The sequence below is a fragment of the Oncorhynchus gorbuscha genome, linkage group LG01 (genome assembly GCF_021184085.1).
Source record: "Oncorhynchus gorbuscha isolate QuinsamMale2020 ecotype Even-year linkage group LG01, OgorEven_v1.0, whole genome shotgun sequence".
NCBI classification, from domain to species: domain Eukaryota; kingdom Metazoa; phylum Chordata; class Actinopteri; order Salmoniformes; family Salmonidae; genus Oncorhynchus; species Oncorhynchus gorbuscha.
In genome coordinates, this window is record NC_060173.1 from 117,030,682 (window position 1) to 117,049,106 (window position 18,425).

Consider the following 18,425-nt stretch of genomic DNA (forward strand, 5'->3'; position numbering starts at 1 on the left):
CAGAGGGCTTGTAGGGCTGGGAGGAGAGTCTCAGGGGGCTTGTAGGGCTGGGAGGAGAGACTCAGAGGACTTGTAGGGCTGGTAGGAGAGTCAAAGGGCTGAGAGGAGAGTCAGGGGGCTTGTAGGGCTGGTAGGAGAGTCTCAGGGGGCTTGTAGGGCTGGGAGGAGAGTCTCAGAGGGCTTGTAGGGCTGGGAGGAGAGTCTCAGGGGGCTTGTAGGGCTAGGAGGAGAGACTCAGAGCACTTGTACGGCTGGGAGGAGAGTCTCAGAGGACTTGTAGGGCTGGGAGGAGAGTCTCAGAGGACTTGTAGGGCTGGGAGGAGAGACTCAGAGGCCTTGTAGGGCTGGGAGGAGAGTCAGACGGCTTGTATGGCCTGATGCTGTTGTTGATGATGTGTCTGTCTACAGGAGACAGGAACACACCTCAGTTCACCCCTTACCAAGGCTCATTGTCTCCCTCCCTGTCTCTCTCTCTCCACTAAGCTCCCTGTCTGTCTCTCTCTCCACTAAGCTCCCTGTCTGTATCTCTCTCTCCACTAAACTCCCTGTCTGTCTCTCTCTATACTAAGCTCCCTGTCTGTCTCTCTCTCCACTAAACTCCCTGTCTGTCTCTCTTTCCATTAAACTCCCTGTCTGTCTCTCTCTCCACTAAACTCCCTGTCTGTCTCTCTCTACACTAAACTCCCTGTCTGTCTCTCTCCCCTAGGCTCCCTGTCTGTCTCTCTCTCCCCTAGGCTCCCTGTCTGTCTCTCTCTCCCCTGGGCTCCCTGTCTGTCTCTCTCTCCACTAAGCTCCCTGTCTGTCTCTCTCTCCACTAAGCTCCCTGTCTGTCTCTCTCTCCACTAAGCTCCCTGTCTGTCTCTCTCTCCACTAAGCTCCCTGTCTGTCTCTCTCTCCACTAAGCTCCCTGTCTGTCTCTCTCTACACTAAGAACCCTGTCTGTCTCTCTCTCCACTAAACTCCCTTTCTGTCTCTCTCTCCACTAAGCTCCCTGTCTGTCTCTCTCTCTCCACTAAGCTCCCTGTCTGTCTCTCTCTCCACTAAGCTCCCTGTCTGTCTCTCTCTCCACTAAGCTCCCTGTCTGTCTCTCTCTCCACTAAGCTCCCTGTCTGTCTGTCTCTCTCTACACTAAGAACCCTGTCTGTCTCTGATAAACAGATATACTCTCCCATATATCAGGCAGGCAGGCAGTCTGTCTGTCAGGTAGGCAGTCTGTCTGTCAGGTAGGCAGTCTGTCTGTCAGTTAGACACAGCCATACTGATAGAGAGGAAAAAACATTTTCATTTTCAGTGATAATGGATGTGTCGTGAACCGTTGTGATGTAAAAATGGATCACTTTGATAGATCTGACATAGGAAGACAGCATCATGTGATGCTTTGGGTGACTGGTCATCATGTGATGCTTTGGGTGACTGGTCATCATGTGATGCTTTGGGTGACTGGTCATCATGTGATGCTTTGGGTGACTGGTCATCATGTGATGCTTTGGGTGACTGGTCATCTTGTGATGCTTTGGGTGACTGGTCATCATGTGATGCTTTGGGTGACTGGTCATCATGTGATGCTTTGGGTGACTGGTCATCATGTGATGCTTTGGGTGACTGGTCATCTTGTGATGCTTTGGGTGACTGGTCATCATGTGATGCTTTGGGTGACTGGTCATCATGTGATGCTTTGGGTGACTGGTCATCATGTGATGCTTTGGGTGACTGGTCATCATGTGATGCTTTGGGTGACTGGTCATCTTGTGATGCTTTGGGTGACTGGTCATCATGTGATGCTTTGGGTGACTGGTCATCATGTGATGCTTTGGGTGACTGGTCATCTTGTGATGCTTTGGGTGACTGGTCATCTTGTGATACTTTGGGTGACTGGTCATCATGTGATGCTTTGGGTGACTGGTCATCATGTGATGCTTTGGGTGACTGGTCATCTTGTGATGCTTTGGGTGACTAGTCATCATGTCATGCTTTGGGTGTCACACAGAGTTTAGTTACAGGACACGTTATCGCCTACACTACGGACTATCCTGTGTGAATAATCTGACTGTGTATCTCTGACCATGTGAATAATCTGACTGTGTGTCTCTGACTGTGAATAATCTGACTGTGTGTCTCTGACTGTGTGAATAATCTGACTGTGTGTCTCTGACTGTGTGAATAATCTGACTGTGTGTCTCTGACTGTGTGAATAATCTGACTGTGTGTCTCTGACTGTGTGAATAATCTGACTGTGTATCTCTGACTGTGTGAATAATCTGACTGTGTGTCTCTGACTGTGAATAATCTGACTGTGTGTCTCTGACTGTGAATAATCTGACTGTGTGTCTCTGACTGTGAATAATCTGACTGTGTGTCTCTGACTGTGAATAATCTGACTGTGTATCTCTGACTGTGTGAATAATCTAACTGTGTATCTCTGACTGTGTGAATAATCTGACTGTGTGTCTCTGACTGTGAATAATCTGACTGTGTGTCTCTGACTGTGAATAATCTGACTGTGTATCTCTGACTGTGTAAATAATCTAACTGTGTATCTCTGACTGTGTGTGAAATAAAGAGAATGAGAGAGGAGCGCAAACAGGGTTGATGTCTCCTCCCCTCTCCCCTCCTCCACCCTGTGCCCCCATTGACTGTGTGTGTGTGTGTGTGTGTGTGTCTCTGTGTGTGTGTTTGTGTGATAGCGTGTGGCAGCGTGCGTCAGAGTGGGGAGAGCGCTAGACTCCTGGAACAGCACAGAAACTGAAGTACTCTTTCTCTTCGCTCTGCTCTGCTCGGCAGTCAGCCTCTTCCTGTCTCCTCTTCTCTCTGAGCCCTCACGACAGCCCCCCACTACAACTGAGAAAGAGGACAAGTACATTAGAGTGTCTAGTTTGGGAAACAGACGCCTTACAAGTCCTCAACTGGCAGCTTATTTAAATAGTACCCACAAAACACCAGTCTCGACGTCAACAGGGAAGAGGCGACTCCGGGATGCTGGACTTCTAGGCAGAGTTCATCTGTCCAGTGTCTGTGTTCTTTTGCCCATCTAAATATTTTATTTTATTGGCCAGTCAGAGCTCTGGCTTTTTCTTTGCAGCTCTGCCTAGAAGGCCAAGCATCCCGGAGTCGCCTCTTCACTGTTTACTTTGAGATTGGTGTTTTGCGGGAACTTGGGGATGGGAGCAATGATAACAGACACTAGGAGGGAACGTGAGGATGGGATAAATGATAACAGACACTAGGAGGGAACGTGAGGATGGGATATATGATAACAGACACTAGGAGGGAACGTGAGGATGGGATAAATGATAACAGACACTAGGAGGGAACGTGAGGATGGGATAAATGATAACAGACACTAGGAGGGAACGTGAGGATGGGATAAATGATAACAGACACTAGGAGGGAACGTGAGGATGGGAGAAATGATAACAGACACTAGGAGGGAACTTGGGGAAGGGAGCCAAATGTTGAAAATATTTTGTTGTTTTCCTCTTATGTAAGAAAGAAGATGTACCTGTGTAACAGTATAACTTTAGACCGTCGCCCATACCGAGCGCGAACCAGGGACCCTCTGCACACATCAACAACAGTCACCCTCGAAGCATCGTTACCCATCGCTCCACAAAAGCCGCAGCCCTTGCAGAGCAAGGGGAACCACTACTTCAAGGTCTCAGAGCAAGTGACGTCACCGATTGAAACGCTATTTAGCGCGCACCGCTAACTAAGCTAGCCGTTTCACATCCGTTACACTTGCAATGTGTGCTACGTGCGTGTGTGTGTGTGTGTGTGTGTGTGTGTGTGTGTGTGTGTGTGTGTGTGTGTGTGTGTGTGTGTGTGTGTGTGTGTGTGTGTGTGTGTGTGTGTGTGTGTGTGTGTGTGTGTGTGTGTGTGTGTGTGTGTGTATGTGTGTGTGTATGTGTGCGTGTGTGTGCGTGTGTCCGCGTGTGTCCGTGTACGTGCGTGTGTGTGTGTGTGCGTGTATGTGTGTGTGTATGTGTGTGTGTGTGCGTGCGCATGCGTTCGTGTGTGTGTGTGTGTGTGTGTGTGTGTGTGTGTGTGTGTGTGTGTGTGTGTGTGTGTGTGTGTGTGTGTGTGTGTGTGTGTGTGCGTGTATGTGTGTGTGTGTATGTGTGCGTGTGCGTGCGTCAGTGTGCGTGCGCGTGTGTGTGCGTGTGCGTGTGAGCGTGTGCATGTGTGTGTGTGTGTGTGTGTGTGTGTGTGTGTGTGTGTGTGTGTATGCGTGTGTGTATGTGTGCGTGTGCGTACGTCAGTGTGCGTGCGCGTGTGTGTGCGTGTGTGCGTGTGTGTGTGTGTGTGTGTGTGTGTGTGTGTGTGTGTGTGTGTGTGTGTGTGTGTGTGTGTGTGTGTGTGTGTGTGTGTGTGTGTGTGTGTGTGTGTGTGTGTGTGTGCGTGCGTCAGTGTGCGTGCGCGTGTGTGCGTGTGCGTGTGCTACGTGTGTGCGTGCATGTGTGTGTGTGTATGTGTGTGTATGTGTGCGTGTGCGTGTGCGTGTGCGTGTTTGTCAGTGTACTGTGGGCCTATATTTGGTAGTGAATAAGGGCCATCGAAGAGCAACGGAGAAGAGACCGCAGTACATAAAACATGCCTTTTAAGGTATAGTAGCTGTGGAAATGTCAACACTTCAAAAGTCTATCACAGTTGAGGCATCTGGTTCTTATTGTTCCTTTTCAATATCTGACACATTGAAGAGGACAGGCAGGGGACGATTCACAGCACAGTGGGCATTAAGTCATGCAGTGTGCAGGCAGACAGTGTTTGAATGATACCAGGTCTGTGTTGAACCTGGCTGAGTTCTAGTAGTGTTGTAGTGTTCTAGAACTAGTCTTCCAGTAATCTAGTGTTCTAGTAGTGTTGTAGTGTTCTAGAACTAGTCTTCCAGTAATCTAGTGTTCTAGTAGTGTTGTAGTGTTCTAGAACTAGTCTTCCAGTAATCTAGTGTTCTAGTAGTGGTGTAGTGTTCTAGAACTAGTGTTCCAGTAATCTAGTGTTTAGTAGTTCTAGTGTTCCAGTAATCTAGTGTTCTAGAACTAGTGTTTCCAGTGATCTAGTGTTCTAGTAGTGTTGTAGTGTTCTAGAACTAGTGTTCCAGTAATCTAGTGTTCTAGTAGTGTTGTAGTGTTCTAGAACTACTCTTCCAGTAATCTAGTGTTCTAGTAGTGGTGTAGTGTTCTAGAACTAGTGTTCCAGTAATCTAGTGTTCTAGTAGTGTTGTAGTGTTCTAGAACTAGTCTTCCAGTAATCTAGTGTTCTAGTAGTGTTGTAGTGTTCTAGAACTAGTCTTCCAGTAATCTAGTGTTCTATTAGTGGTGTAGTGTTCTACAACTAGTGTTCCAGTAATCTAGTGTTCTAGTAGAGGTGTAGTGTTCTAGAACTAGTGTTCCAGTAATCTAGTGTTTTAGTTCTAGTGTTCCAGTAATCTAGTGTTCTAGAACTAGTGTTCCAGTGATCTAGTATTCTAGTAGTGTTGTAGTGTTCTAGAACTAGTGTTCCAGTAATCTAGTTTTCTAGTAGTGTTGTAGTGTTCTAGAACTAGTGTTCAATTAATCTAGTTTTCTAGTAGTGTTGTAGTGTTCTAGAACTGGTTTTCCAGTAATCTAGTGATCTAGTAGTGTTGTAGTGTTCTAGAACTAGTGTTCAATTAATCTAGTGTTCTAGTATTGTTGTAGTGTTCCAGAACTAGTGGTCCAGTAATCTAGTGTTCTAGTAGTGGTGTAGTGTTCTACAACTAGTGTTCCAGTGATCTAGTATTCTAGTAGTGTTGTAGTGTTCTAGAACTAGTGTTCGAGTAATCTAGTGTTCTAGTAGTGTTGTAGTGTTCTAGAACTAGTGTTCCAGTAATATAGTGTTCTAGTAGTGGTGTAGTGTTCTAGAACTAGTGTTCGAGTAATCTAGTGTTCTAGTAGTGTTGTAGTGTTCTAGAACTAGTGTTTCAGTAATCTAGTGTTCTAGTAGTTTTGTAGTGTTCTAGAACTAGTGTTCGAGTAATCTAGTGTTCTAGTAGTGTTGTAGTGTTCTAGAACTAGTGTTCCAGTAATCTAGTGTTCTAGTAGTGGTGTAGTGTTCTCGAACAAGTGTTCCAGTAATCTAGTGTTCTAGTAGTGGTGTAGTGTTCTCGAACAAGTGTTCCAGTAATCTAGTGTTCTAGTAGTGGTGTAGTGTTCTCAAACAAGTGTTCCAGTAATCTAGTGTTCTAGTAGTGTTGTAGTGTTCTTCAACTAGTGTTCCAGTAATATCGTGTTCTAGAAGTGTTGTTGTGTTCTAGAACTAGTGTTCAATTAATCTAGTTTTCTAGTAGTGTTGTAGTGTTCTAGAACTAGTTTTCCAGTAATCTAGTGATCTAGTAGTGTTGTAGTGTTCTAGAACTAGTGTTCAATTAATCTAGTGTTCTAGTATTGGTGTAGTGTTCCAGAACTAGTGGTCCAGTAATCTAGTGTTCTAGTAGTGGTGTAGTGTTCTACAACTAGTGTTCCAGTGATCTAGTATTCTAGTAGTGTTGTAGTGTTCTAGAACTAGTGTTCCAGTAATATAGTGTTCTAGTAGTGGTGTAGTGTTCTAGAACTAGTGTTCTAGTGTTCTAGTGTTCTAGTAGTGTGTAGTGTTCTAGAACTAGTGTTCCAGTAATCTAGTGTTCTAGTAGTGTTGTAGTGTTCTAGAACTAGTGTTCCAGTAATCTAGTGTTCTAGTAGTGTTGTAGTGTTCTAGAACTAGTGTTCCAGTAATCTAGTGTTCTAGTAGTGGTGTAGTGTTCTCGAACAAGTGTTCCAGTAATCTAGTGTTCTAGTAGTGTTGTAGTGTTCTTCAACTAGTGTTCCAGTAATATCGTGTTCTAGAAGTGTTGTTGTGTTCTAGAACTAGTGTTCCAGTGATCTAGTGTTCTAGTGTTCTAGTACTGGTGTAGTGTTCTAGAACTAGTGTTCCAGTGATCTAGTGTTCTAGTGTTCTAGTACTGGTGTAGTGTTCTAGAACTAGTGTTCCAGTGATTTTGTGTTCTAGTGCTCCTTTCCAGTATGCAGGACATGTAGCGATGGTGAAGAGTGAAGGGGATGTGACCCATAAGGATCATTGTGTTCCAGGAAAGATGAACTGGCATAGAGCAGATGTTGAGGTGTGATTGGTCACAGATATTGTGGTGGAAGCCAGCCACAGTGTGTGTGTGTGTGTGTGTGTGTGTGTGTGTGTGTGTGTGTGTGTGTGTGTGTGTGTGTGTGTGTGTGTGTGTGTGTGTGTGTGTGTGTGTGTGTGTGTGTGTGTGTGTGTGTGTGTGTGTGTGTGTGTGTGTGTGTGTGAAAGCCAGCCACACAAGCAGACCTGAAACTGTCAATCAAACGTGTCTGTTTGAAGGCCTTTCAGAACCTCCTGCTGGGACCATGGGGCTGGAGAGACACCAACTACAACTTGTGTTTTTACTGTAGTGTGTGTGTGTGTGTGTGTGTGTGTGTGTGTGTGTGTGTGTGTGTGTGTGTGTGTGTGTGTGTGTGTGTGTGTGTGTGTGTGTGTGTGTGTGTGTGTGTGTGTGTGTGTGTGTGTGTGTGTGTTTTTTTACTGTAGTGTGTGTGTGTGTGTTCTGTCTTTCATTCCATTACACTTGGCCGTGCTGCAGTCAATGTAGGTTGTACTATACTCTACTCTACTCTACTCTACTCTACTCTACTCTACTCTACTCTACTCTACTCTACTGTACTCTACTCTACTCTGCTCTGCTCTGCTCTACTCTACTCTACTCTACTCTACTCTACTCTTCTACTCTACTGTACTATACTCTACTCAAACCTACTGTCATCTACTCTACTCAACTCTACTCTACTCTTCACCACTGTAATGCTCTCTACTCTGCACTACTTTGCTGTACTCTGCTCTAGTCTACTCTGCTCTACTCTACTCTACTCTACTCTATTTTACTCTACTCTACTGCACTCTACTCTAGTCTACTCTGCTCTACTCTGCTCCAGTCTACTCTGCTCTACTCTACTCTACTCTACTCTATTTTACTCTACTCTACTGCACTCTACTCTAGTCTACTCTACTCTACTCCACTGCACTCTACTCTACTCTACTCTACTCTACTGCACTCTACTCTAGTCTACTCTACTCTACTCCACTGCACTCTACTCTACTCTACTCTACTCTACTCTACTCTACTCTACTCTACTCTACTCTACTCTACTCTACTCTACTCTACTCCACTGCACTCAACTCTATTCAAGTCTACTCTAGTGTACTTGCTTCTGAAGCTAAGCAGGGTTGGTCCTGGTCGGTCCCTGGATGGGAGACCAGATGCTGCTGGAAGTGGTGTTGGAGGGCCAGTAGGAGGCACTCTTTCCTCTGGTCTAAATAATACCCCAGGGCAGTGAGTGGGGACACTACCCTGTGTAGGGTACTGTCTTTCGGATGGGACGTTAAATGCGTGTCCTGACTCTCTGAGGTCATTAAAGATCCCATGGCACTTATTGTAAGAGTAGGGGTGTTAACCCTGGTAATCTGGCTCTCAAACCATCATGGCCACCTCATCATCCCCAATTTACAATTGGCTCATTCACCCCCCCCCCCCTCTCCCCTGTAACTATTCTCCAGGTCGTTGCTGTAAATGAGAATGTGTTCTCAGTCAACTTACCTGGTCAAATAAATACAAATCAAAAAAATACTCTAGTCTAATCTACTCTAGTCTACTCTGCTCTACTCTAGTCTAATCTACTCTAGTCTACTCTATTCTACTCTAGTCTGTTCTACTATACTCTACTCTAGTCTACTCTATTCTACTCTAGTCTGTTCTACTATACTCTACTCTAGTCTACTCTGCTCTACTCTAGTCTAATCTACTCTAGTCTACTCTATTCTACTCTAGTCTGTTCTACTATACTCTACTCTAGTCTACTCTATTCTACTCTAGTCTGTTCTACTATACTCTACTCTAGTCTACTCTGCTCTACTCTAGTCTAATCTACTCTAGTCTACTCTATTCTACTCTAGTCTGTTCTACTATACTCTACTCTAGTCTACTCTATTCTACTCTAGTCTGTTCTACTATACTCTACTCTAGTCTACTCTATTCTACTCTAGTCTATTCTACTCTATTCTACTCTAGTCTAATCTACTCTATTCTACTCTAGTCTATTCTACTCTAGTCTACTCTATTCTACTCTACTCTACTCTATTCTACTCTACTCTATTCTACTCTACTCTACTCTATTCTACTCTAGTCTAATCTACTCTATTCTACTCTAGTCTAATCTACTCTAATCTACTCTATTCTACTCTAGTCTAATCTACTCTAGTCTACTCTATTCTACTCTACTCTACTCTATTCTACTCTAGTCTGTTCTACTATACTCTACTCTAGTCTACTCTGCTCTACTCTAGTCTACTCTGCTCTACTCTAGTCTACTCTACTCTAGTCTACTCTGCTCTACTCTAGTCTACTCTGCTCTACTCTAGTTTACTCTGCTCTACTCTAGTCTACTCTGCTCTACTCTAGTCTACTCTGCTCTACTCTAGTCTACTCTGCTCTAATCTAGTCTATTCTACTCTAGTCTACTCTATTCTACTCTAGTCTGTTCTACTATACTCTACTCTAGTCTACTCTAGTCTGTTCTACTATACTCTACTCTAGTCTACTCTGCTCTACTCTAGTCTATTCTACTCTAGTCTACTCTATTCTACTCTAGTCTGTTCTACTATACTCTACTCTAGTCTACTCTATTCTACTCTAGTCTGTTCTACTATACTCTACTCTAGTCTACTCTATTCTACTCTAGTCTATTCTACTCTATTCTACTCTAGTCTAATCTACTCTAGTCTACTCTAGTCTATTCTACTCTACTCTATTCTACTCTAGTCTATTCTACTCTGCTCTACTCTAGTCTAGTCTATTCTTCTTTATTATATTCGACTCTAGTCTTCTCTATTTTACTCTATTCTAGTCTACTCTACCCTAGTCTACTCTAGTCTATTCTACTCTATTCTACTCTACTCTACTCTATTCTACTCTAGTCTAGTCTATTCTACTCTAGTCTAGTCTGTTCCACTCTATTCTACTCTAGTCTACCATATTCTACTCTAGTATGGGTCTAGTCTAGTCTATTCTTCTTTATTATATTCGACTCTATTCTTCTCTATTCTACTCTATTCTACTCTATTCTACTCTAGTCTAGTCTGTTCCACTCTATTCTACTCTACTCTACTCTAGTCTACTCTAGTCTGGGTCTAGTCTAGTCTATTCTTCTTTATTATATTCGACTCTATTCTTCTCTATTCTACTCTATTCTACTCTATTCTACTCTAGTCTAGTCTGTTCCACTCTATTCTACTCTAGTCTACCATATTCTACTCTAGTATGGGTCTAGTCTAGTCTATTCTTCTTTATTATATTCAACTCTATTCTTCTCTATTCTACTCTATTCTACTCTATTCTACTCTAGTCTAGTCTGTTCCACTCTATTCTACTCTACTCTACTCTAGTCTACTCTAGTCTGGGTCTAGTCTAGTCTATTCTTCTTTATTATATTCGACTCTATTCTTCTCTATTCTACTTTATTCTAGTCTGCTCTATTCTAGTCTACTCTAGTGTATTCTACTCTAGTCTACCATATTCTACTCTAGTATGGGTCTAGTCTATTCTACTTTCTTCTAGTCTGCTCTATTCTAGTCTACTCTAGCCTATTCTACTCTATTCTACTCTAGTCTAGTCGAGTCTATTATACTCTAGTCTAGTCTATTCTACTCGAGTCTAGTCTCCTCTAGTCTAGTCTGTTCTACTCTAGTCTACTATATTCTACTCTATTTTACTCTAGTCTCCTTTATTCTACTCTAGTCTACTCTAGTCTCCTTTATTCTACTCTATTCTAGTCTACTCTACTCTACTCTACTCTAGTCTCCTCTATTCTACTCTACTCTAGTCTCCTCTATTCTACTCTAGTCTAGTCTAGTCTCCTCTATTCTACTCTAGTCTACTCTAGTCTCCTTTATTCTACTCTATTCTAGTCTACTCTACTCTAGTCTACTCTAGTCTACTCTACTCTAGTCTACTCTAGTCTACTCTATTCTAGTCTACTCTACTCTATTCTACTCTATTCTAGTCTACTCTAGTCTACTCTAGTCTACTCTACTCTAGTCTACTCTAGTCTACTCTACTCTAGTCTACTCTAGTCTACTCTAGTCTCGGTCTAGTTTATTCTACTTTATTCTAGTCTACTCTAGTCTATTCTACTCTACTCTACTCTACTCTACTCTATTCTACTCTACTCTACTCTACTCTACTCTACTCTACTCTATTCTACTCTACTCTACTCTATTCTACTCTATTCTAGTCTACTCTACTCTATTCTACTCTAGTCTACTCTACTCTAGTCTACTCTAGTCTACTCTATTCTAGTCTACTCTACTCTATTCTACTCTATTCTAGTCTACTCTACTCTAGTCTACTCTAGTCTACTCTAGTCTCGGTCTAGTCTATTCTACTCTACTCTACTCTACTCTACTCTACTCTACTCTAGTCTAGTCTAGTCTAGTCTAGTCTCCCCTATTCTACTCTATTTTACTCTATTCTGCTCTACTCTGCTCTACTCTGCTGTTGTCTAATGCTCTACATGCTTGTCTCCCTTCCTGCCTCTCTAACACATCAATCTCTGTTTTGGTGAAGTAATTGAAAGTGAAAAGTGACTGTGGTTGACAGCTGAGGGGCTTACTCATCATATAATACACAGAGAAGAGAAATAACGCCCTGTGTTGAAGCTTCCGGCGTGGGGGGGGACTAGTGTATGTGAGTGTGAGTGTGTTTGTGTGTGGGGGGGGTCGGACTAGTGTATGTGAGTGTGTGTGTGTGTGTGGGGGGGGGGACTAGTGTATGTGAGTGTGAGTGTGTTTGTGTGGGGGGGGGGGGACTAGTGTATGTGAGTGTGAGTGTGTTTGTGTGTGTGGGGGGGGACTAGTGTATGTGAGTGTGAGTGTGTTTGTGTGTGTGTGGGGGGGACTAGTGTATGTGAGTGTGTTTGTGTGTGTGGGGGGGGACTAGTGTGTGTGAGTGTGTTTGTGTGGGGGGACTAGTGTATGTGAGTGTGAGTGTGTGTGTGTGTGGGGGGGGGACTAGTGTATGTGAGTGTGTTTGTGTTTGTGTGGGGGGGACTAGTGTATGTGAGTGTGAGTGTGTGTGTGTGTGTGGGGGGGACTAGTGTATGTGAGTGTGTTTGTGTGTGTGGGGGGGACTAGTGTGTGTGAGTGTGTTTGTGAGTGTGGGGGGGGGACTAGCGTATGTGAGTGTGAGTGTGTTTGTGTGTGTGGGGGGGAGGGTGGACTAGTGTGTGTGTGTGTGAGTGTGTGTCGGGTCAGAACGGATGCTTTGTGAGCCTCTCCATCTAACTCACAGCGTTAACCCGACCCCTGACCTCTAACACAGAGACAGCTTGTCTGTCACTTCCTGTCTACTGACAGTGAGGTTATTATACAACGGACAGGCAGAGAGAGTGCACTACTGTGATCCCGTGTGTCCTTTAGGTTTACTGACTGGTCTGCTACAGCACAGTGAGAATACGGTGTGGACGGTTTAACCCTCAACGTGCCGCCATAGATTTGGTTCGTTCAACAGCGATAGATGTCGTGGTGATATTCAAGCTGTTCTCCGTTCCCAAATAGCTGAGTTTCCTTTGTCAAGTCCAGGCCCTGCGGTTTTGGGATGAAGAGGTATAGTCTCTTCCCACGGACATTAGTAGATCCAGAACAGGTTTTATTATCTCGCGTTCTGACTGAAAACCTCTGTGTTGTCTGTCCTCACGTTCTGACTGAAAACCTCTGTGTTGTCTGTCCTCACGTTCTGACTGAAAACCTCTGTGTTGTCTGTCCTCACGTTCTGACTGAAAACCTCTGTGTTGTCTGTCCTCACGTTCTGACTGAAAACCTCTGTGTTGTCTGTCCTCACGTTCTGACTGAAAACTTCTGTGTTGTCTGTCCTCACGTTCTGACTGAAAACCTCTGTGTTGTCTGTCCTCACGTTCTGACTGAAAACCTCTGTGTTGTCTGTCCTCACTTTCTGACTGAAAACTTCTGTGTTGTCTGTCCTCACGTTCTGACTGAAAACCTCTGTGTTGTCTGTCCTCACGTTCTGACTGAAAACCTCTGTGTTGTCTGTCCTCACGTTCTGACTGAAAACCTCTGTGTTGTCTGTCCTCACGTTCTGACTGAAAACTTCTGTGTTGTCTGTCCTCACGACTGAAAACCTCTGTGTTGTCTGTCCTCACGTTCTGACTGAAAACCTCTGTGTTGTCTGTCCTCACGTTCTGACTGAAAACCTCTGTGTTGTCTGTCCTCACGTTCTGACTGAAAACCTCTGTGTTGTCTGTCCTCACGTTCTGACTGAAAACTTCTGTGTTGTCTGTCCTCACGTTCTGACTGAAAACCTCTGTGTTGTCTGTCCTCACGTTCTGACTGAAAACCTCTGTGTTGTCTGTCCTCACGTTCTGACTGAAAACCTCTGTCCTCACGTTGAAAACCTCTGTCTGTCCTCACGTTCTGACTGAAAACTTCTGTCTGTCCTCACGTTCTGACTGAAAACCTCTGTGTTGTCTGTCCTCACGTTCTGACTGAAAACCTCTGTGTTGTCTGTCCTCACGTTCTGACTGAAAACCTCTGTGTTGTCTGTCCTCACGTTCTGACTGAAAACCTCTGTGTTGTCTGTCCTCACGTTCTGACTGAAAACCTCTGTGTTGTCTGTCCTCACGTTCTGACTGAAAACCTCTGTGTTGTCTGTCCTCACGTTCTGACTGAAAACCTCTGTGTTGTCTGTCCTCACGTTCTGACTGAAAACCTCTGTGTTGTCTGTCCTCACGTTCTGACTGAAAACCTCTGTGTTGTCTGTCCTCACGTTCTGACTGAAAACCTCTGTGTTGTCTGTCCTCACGTTCTGACTGAAAACCTCTGTGTTGTCTGTCCTCACGTTCTGACTGAAAACTTCTGTGTTGTCTGTCCTCACGTTCTGACTGAAAACCTCTGTGTTGTCTGTCCTCACGTTCTGACTGAAAACCTCTGTGTTGTCTGTCCTCTTCTGACTGAAAACCTCTGTGTTGTCTGTCCTCACGTTCTGACTGAAAACCTCTGTGTTGTCTGTCCTCACGTTCTGACTGAAAACCTCTGTGTTGTCTGTCCTCACGTTCTGACTGAAAACCTCTGTGTTGTCTGTCCTCACGTTCTGACTGAAAACCTCTGTGTTGTCTGTCCTCACGTTCTGACTGAAAACCTCTGTGTTGTCTGTCCTCACGTTCTGACTGAAAACCTCTGTGTTGTCTGTCCTCACGTTCTGACTGAAAACCTCTGTGTTGTCTGTCCTCACGTTCTGACTGAAAACCTCTGTGTTGTCTGTCCTCACGTTCTGACTGAAAACCTCTGTGTTGTCTGTCCTCACGTTCTGACTGAAAACCTCTGTGTTGTCTGTCCTCACGTTCTGACTGAAAACCTCTGTGTTGTCTGTCCTCACGTTCTGACTGAAAACCTCTGTGTTGTCTGTCCTCACGTTCTGACTGAAAACCTCTGTGTTGTCTGTCCTCACGTTCTGATTGAAAACCTCTGTTGTTGTCTGTCCTATAGGTGAGGCGTGTGGCGGACATTTTGACGCCAGCAATGCCGGGTACATCACCACCCCAGGGTATCCTCTGGAGTACCCCCCTCACCAGAGCTGTCGCTGGGTCGTCACCGCCCCAGAACCTTCCCAGCGTATCGTCCTCAACTTCAACCCCCACTTTGAACTGGAGAAGCTAGACTGCAGGTGAGACAGAGGAGGAGATCTATATTGTTTATATCCAACACCACAGAGAGATCTGTTCTGTTTATATCCAACACCACAGTGAGATCTGTTCTGTTTATATCCAACACCACAGAGAGATCTGTTCTGTTTATATCCAACACCACAGAGAAGGAGATCTGTTCTGTTTATATCCAACACCACCGAGAAGGAGATCTGTTCTGTTTATATCCAACACCACCGAGAGATCTGTTCTGTTTATATCCAACACCACAGAGAGATCTGTTCTGTTTATATCCAACACCACCGAGAAGGAGATCTGTTCTGTTTATATCCAACACCACAGAGAGATCTGTTCTGTTTATATCCAACACCACATTGAGATCTACACTGTTTATATCCAACACCACAGAGAGATCTATACTGTTTATATCCAACACCACAGTGAGATCTGTTCTGTTTATATCCAACACCACAGTGAGATCTACACTGTTTATATCCAACACCACAGTGAGATCTGTTCTGTTTATATCCAACACCACTGAGAAGGAGATCTGTTCTGTTTATATCCAACACCACAGAGAGATCTGTTCTGTTTATATCCAACACCACAGTGAGATCTACACTGTTTATATCCAACACCACAGTGAGATCTGTTCTGTTTATATCCAACACCACAGTGAGATCTGTTCTGTTTATATCCAACACCACAGTGAGATCTGTTCTGTTTATATCCAACACCACAGAGAGATCTGTTCTGTTTTTATCCAACACCACAGTGAGATCTGTTCTGTTTATATCCAACACCACAGTGAGATCTGTTCTGTTTATATCCAACACCACAGTGAGATCTGTTCTGTTTATATCCAACACCACAGAGAGATCTGTTCTGTTTATATCCAACACCACAGTGACATCTGTTCTGTTTATATCCAACACCACAGTGAGATCTGTTCTGTTTATATCCAACACCACAGTGAGATCTGTTCTGTTTATATCCAACACCACAGTGAGATCTGTTCTGTTTATATCCAACACAATTTCCAGCTCCCTGCTGTTTCTGTCTCAGTTTCCCTCATAAGAAGCTCTTGGCGTTATCTCTCTGTAATCTCCCACACCATATTCCTCATCTTTCTGTTATCTCCCACACCATATTCCCCATCTCTCTGTAATCTCCCACACCACATTCCTCATCTCTCTGTAATCTCCCACACCACATTCCCCATCTCTCTGTAATCTCCCACACCACATTCCCCATCTCTCTGTAATCTCCCACACCACATTCCCCATCTCTCTGTAATCTCCCACACCATATTCCCCATCTCTCTGTTATCTCCCACACTATATTCCCCATCTCTCTGTTATCTCCCACACATTCCCTCCCATCTCTCTCTCTCTGTAATCTCCCACACCACATTCCCCATCTCTCTGTAATCTCCCACACCACATTCCCCATCTCTCTGTAATCTCCCACACCATATTCCTCATCTCTCTGTAATCAAATTCCACATCAACAACAACAGCCACAGAATTCTAGAACCCTAGAGAATCAGTGGAGTATTGGGAGCATTCCATTCCATATGCCTGACATCAGTTCTGTTTCTTCTTCTACCCTCTATTGGTAAGTCAGAGAAGCACAGCCAGATTCCAGACCGTCCGTTATTTCGGGAAGAGATTGACCATTGTCCAACTCTCCAAACGTCACATAGAATACCGTTGTATCAGCGGGCACTGAGCTGCATATACACTTATAAAGGCAACATACAGAACCAGTCAACCGTTTAGACACATCTACTCATTCAAAGGTTTTTCTTTATTTTGTCCTATTTGCTACATTGTAGAATAACAGTGAAGACATCAACACTATGAAACTGTGCTGGTTAATACAGGAGTGTCCACCGTGCTTCTACACCTGCATTGCTTCTACACCTGCATTGCTTCTACACCTGCATTGCTTCTACACCTGCATTGCTTCTACACCTGCATTGCTTCTACACCTGCATTGCTTCTACACCTGCATTGCTTCTACACCTGCATTGCTTCTACACCTGCATTGCTTCTACACCTGCATTGCTTCTACACCTGCATTGCTTCTACACCTGCATTGCTTCTACACCTGCATTGCTTCTACACCTGCATTGCTTCTACACCTGCATTGCTTCTACACCTGCATTGCTTTGCTGTTTTGGGGTTTTAGGCTGGGTTTCTGTACAGCACTTTGAGATATCAGCTCATGTACGAAGGGCTATATAAATACATTTGATTTGATTTTGATTTTGAATTTGATTCCATGTGTATTATTTCATTTCACTTTGAAGAATATAAAATATATGTTGATTTGTTTAACACTTTTTTGGTTACTACATGATTCCATATGTGTTATTTCATAGTTTGGATGTCTTCACTATTATTCGACAATGTAGAAAATAGTAAAACACAAAGAAGTACATTTTGTTTTATTTCTACTGTCCTGTACATTCATTACACTGTCGGTAGAGGCTTCCCTGAACAGATGTACACAGTCAAAATACATGTACAGGGCTGAGATGGAGTTTAGTCTACAAGTCTACAAGCTGATAGACGACAGGACACTCCTAGTAAAGCCTAACCTTGCAGACAGATAGTGGACGTGTCCCAAATGGCATCTTAGGTCTCCATAGGGCTCTGGTCTATAGTAGTGCACTATATAGGGACTAGGGTGTTATTGGGCTCTGGTCTAAAGTAGTGTTCTATATAGGGAATAGGGCTCTGGTCTAAAGTAGTGTTCTATATAGGGAATAGGGCTCTGGTCTAAAGTAGTGCACTATATAGGGACTAGGGTGTTATTGGGCTCTGGTCTAAAGTAGTGCACTATATAGGGACTAGGGTGTTATTGGGCTCTGGTCTAAAGTAGTGCACTATATAGGGACTAGGGTGTTATTGGGCTCTGGTCTAAAGTAGTGCACTATATAGGGACTAGGGTGTTATTGGGCTCTGGTCTAAAGTAGTGCACTATATAGGGACTAGGGTGTTATTGGGCTCTGGGCAAAAGTAGTGCACTATATAGGGACTAGGGTTCCATTGGACTCTGATCTAAAGTAGTGCACTATATAGGGACTATGGTCTTATTTGGGACGTGAACATTCCCAGTCATATCCTATCAGCCTCTCTCTCTCCGCCCTTCTTCCATTTATTAACAAGCCATCAATAATACAAGGACATGTTTCTAAAAGAGAGATTTATGGCTCAGGATGCTTCCTGGCAGTCTTTTTGGAATGAGAACATTAATCTTTTAGCAGCTGTTGTTGAAAGACACTCTGCCGCTCTTCGTCAGTAGCACAGGAGTGATAGAAACACAGATTGTTGACTTCGCTCATTCCCAATAAACGCAATAATCAATATCAGTAGTACGATAAAAACATTTATGAAAAAAGTTAAGTACAACAAAAAACACACGAGAAATATAAATGATAACACAAGGAAGGAAGTAAGTAAATACAGGGTCAGTTTCACGGTCTATTATATTATCATATTTACAACATGGATACTGAATTGGTAGGGTTAGATGTGTATAGGGGTAAGGTGGCTAGGCATCAGGATATATGATAAACATTGGTCAGTGGAGGCTCCTCAGAGGAGGAAGGGGAGGACCGTCCTCCTCAGTGAATTTCTTATAAATACAAATTGGGAAACATAAAAAGAAAAGTTTGCATTTTTA

The 18,425-nt window shown here is 43.8% G+C and overlaps 1 protein-coding gene across 2 annotated transcripts in view; it reads left to right on the forward strand.

Annotated features, from left to right (window-relative positions):
* Nucleotides 1-18,425, forward strand: part of LOC124033516 (neuropilin-2-like) — a 279,974-nt gene that overhangs the window by 17,123 nt on the left and 244,426 nt on the right. For both annotated transcript variants that reach the window (XM_046345568.1, XM_046345650.1), the window contains exon 2: nt 14,575-14,752. In XM_046345568.1, the coding sequence (XP_046201524.1) occupies nt 14,575-14,752 (178 nt within the window). The remainder of the gene's footprint in view (nt 1-14,574; nt 14,753-18,425) is intronic.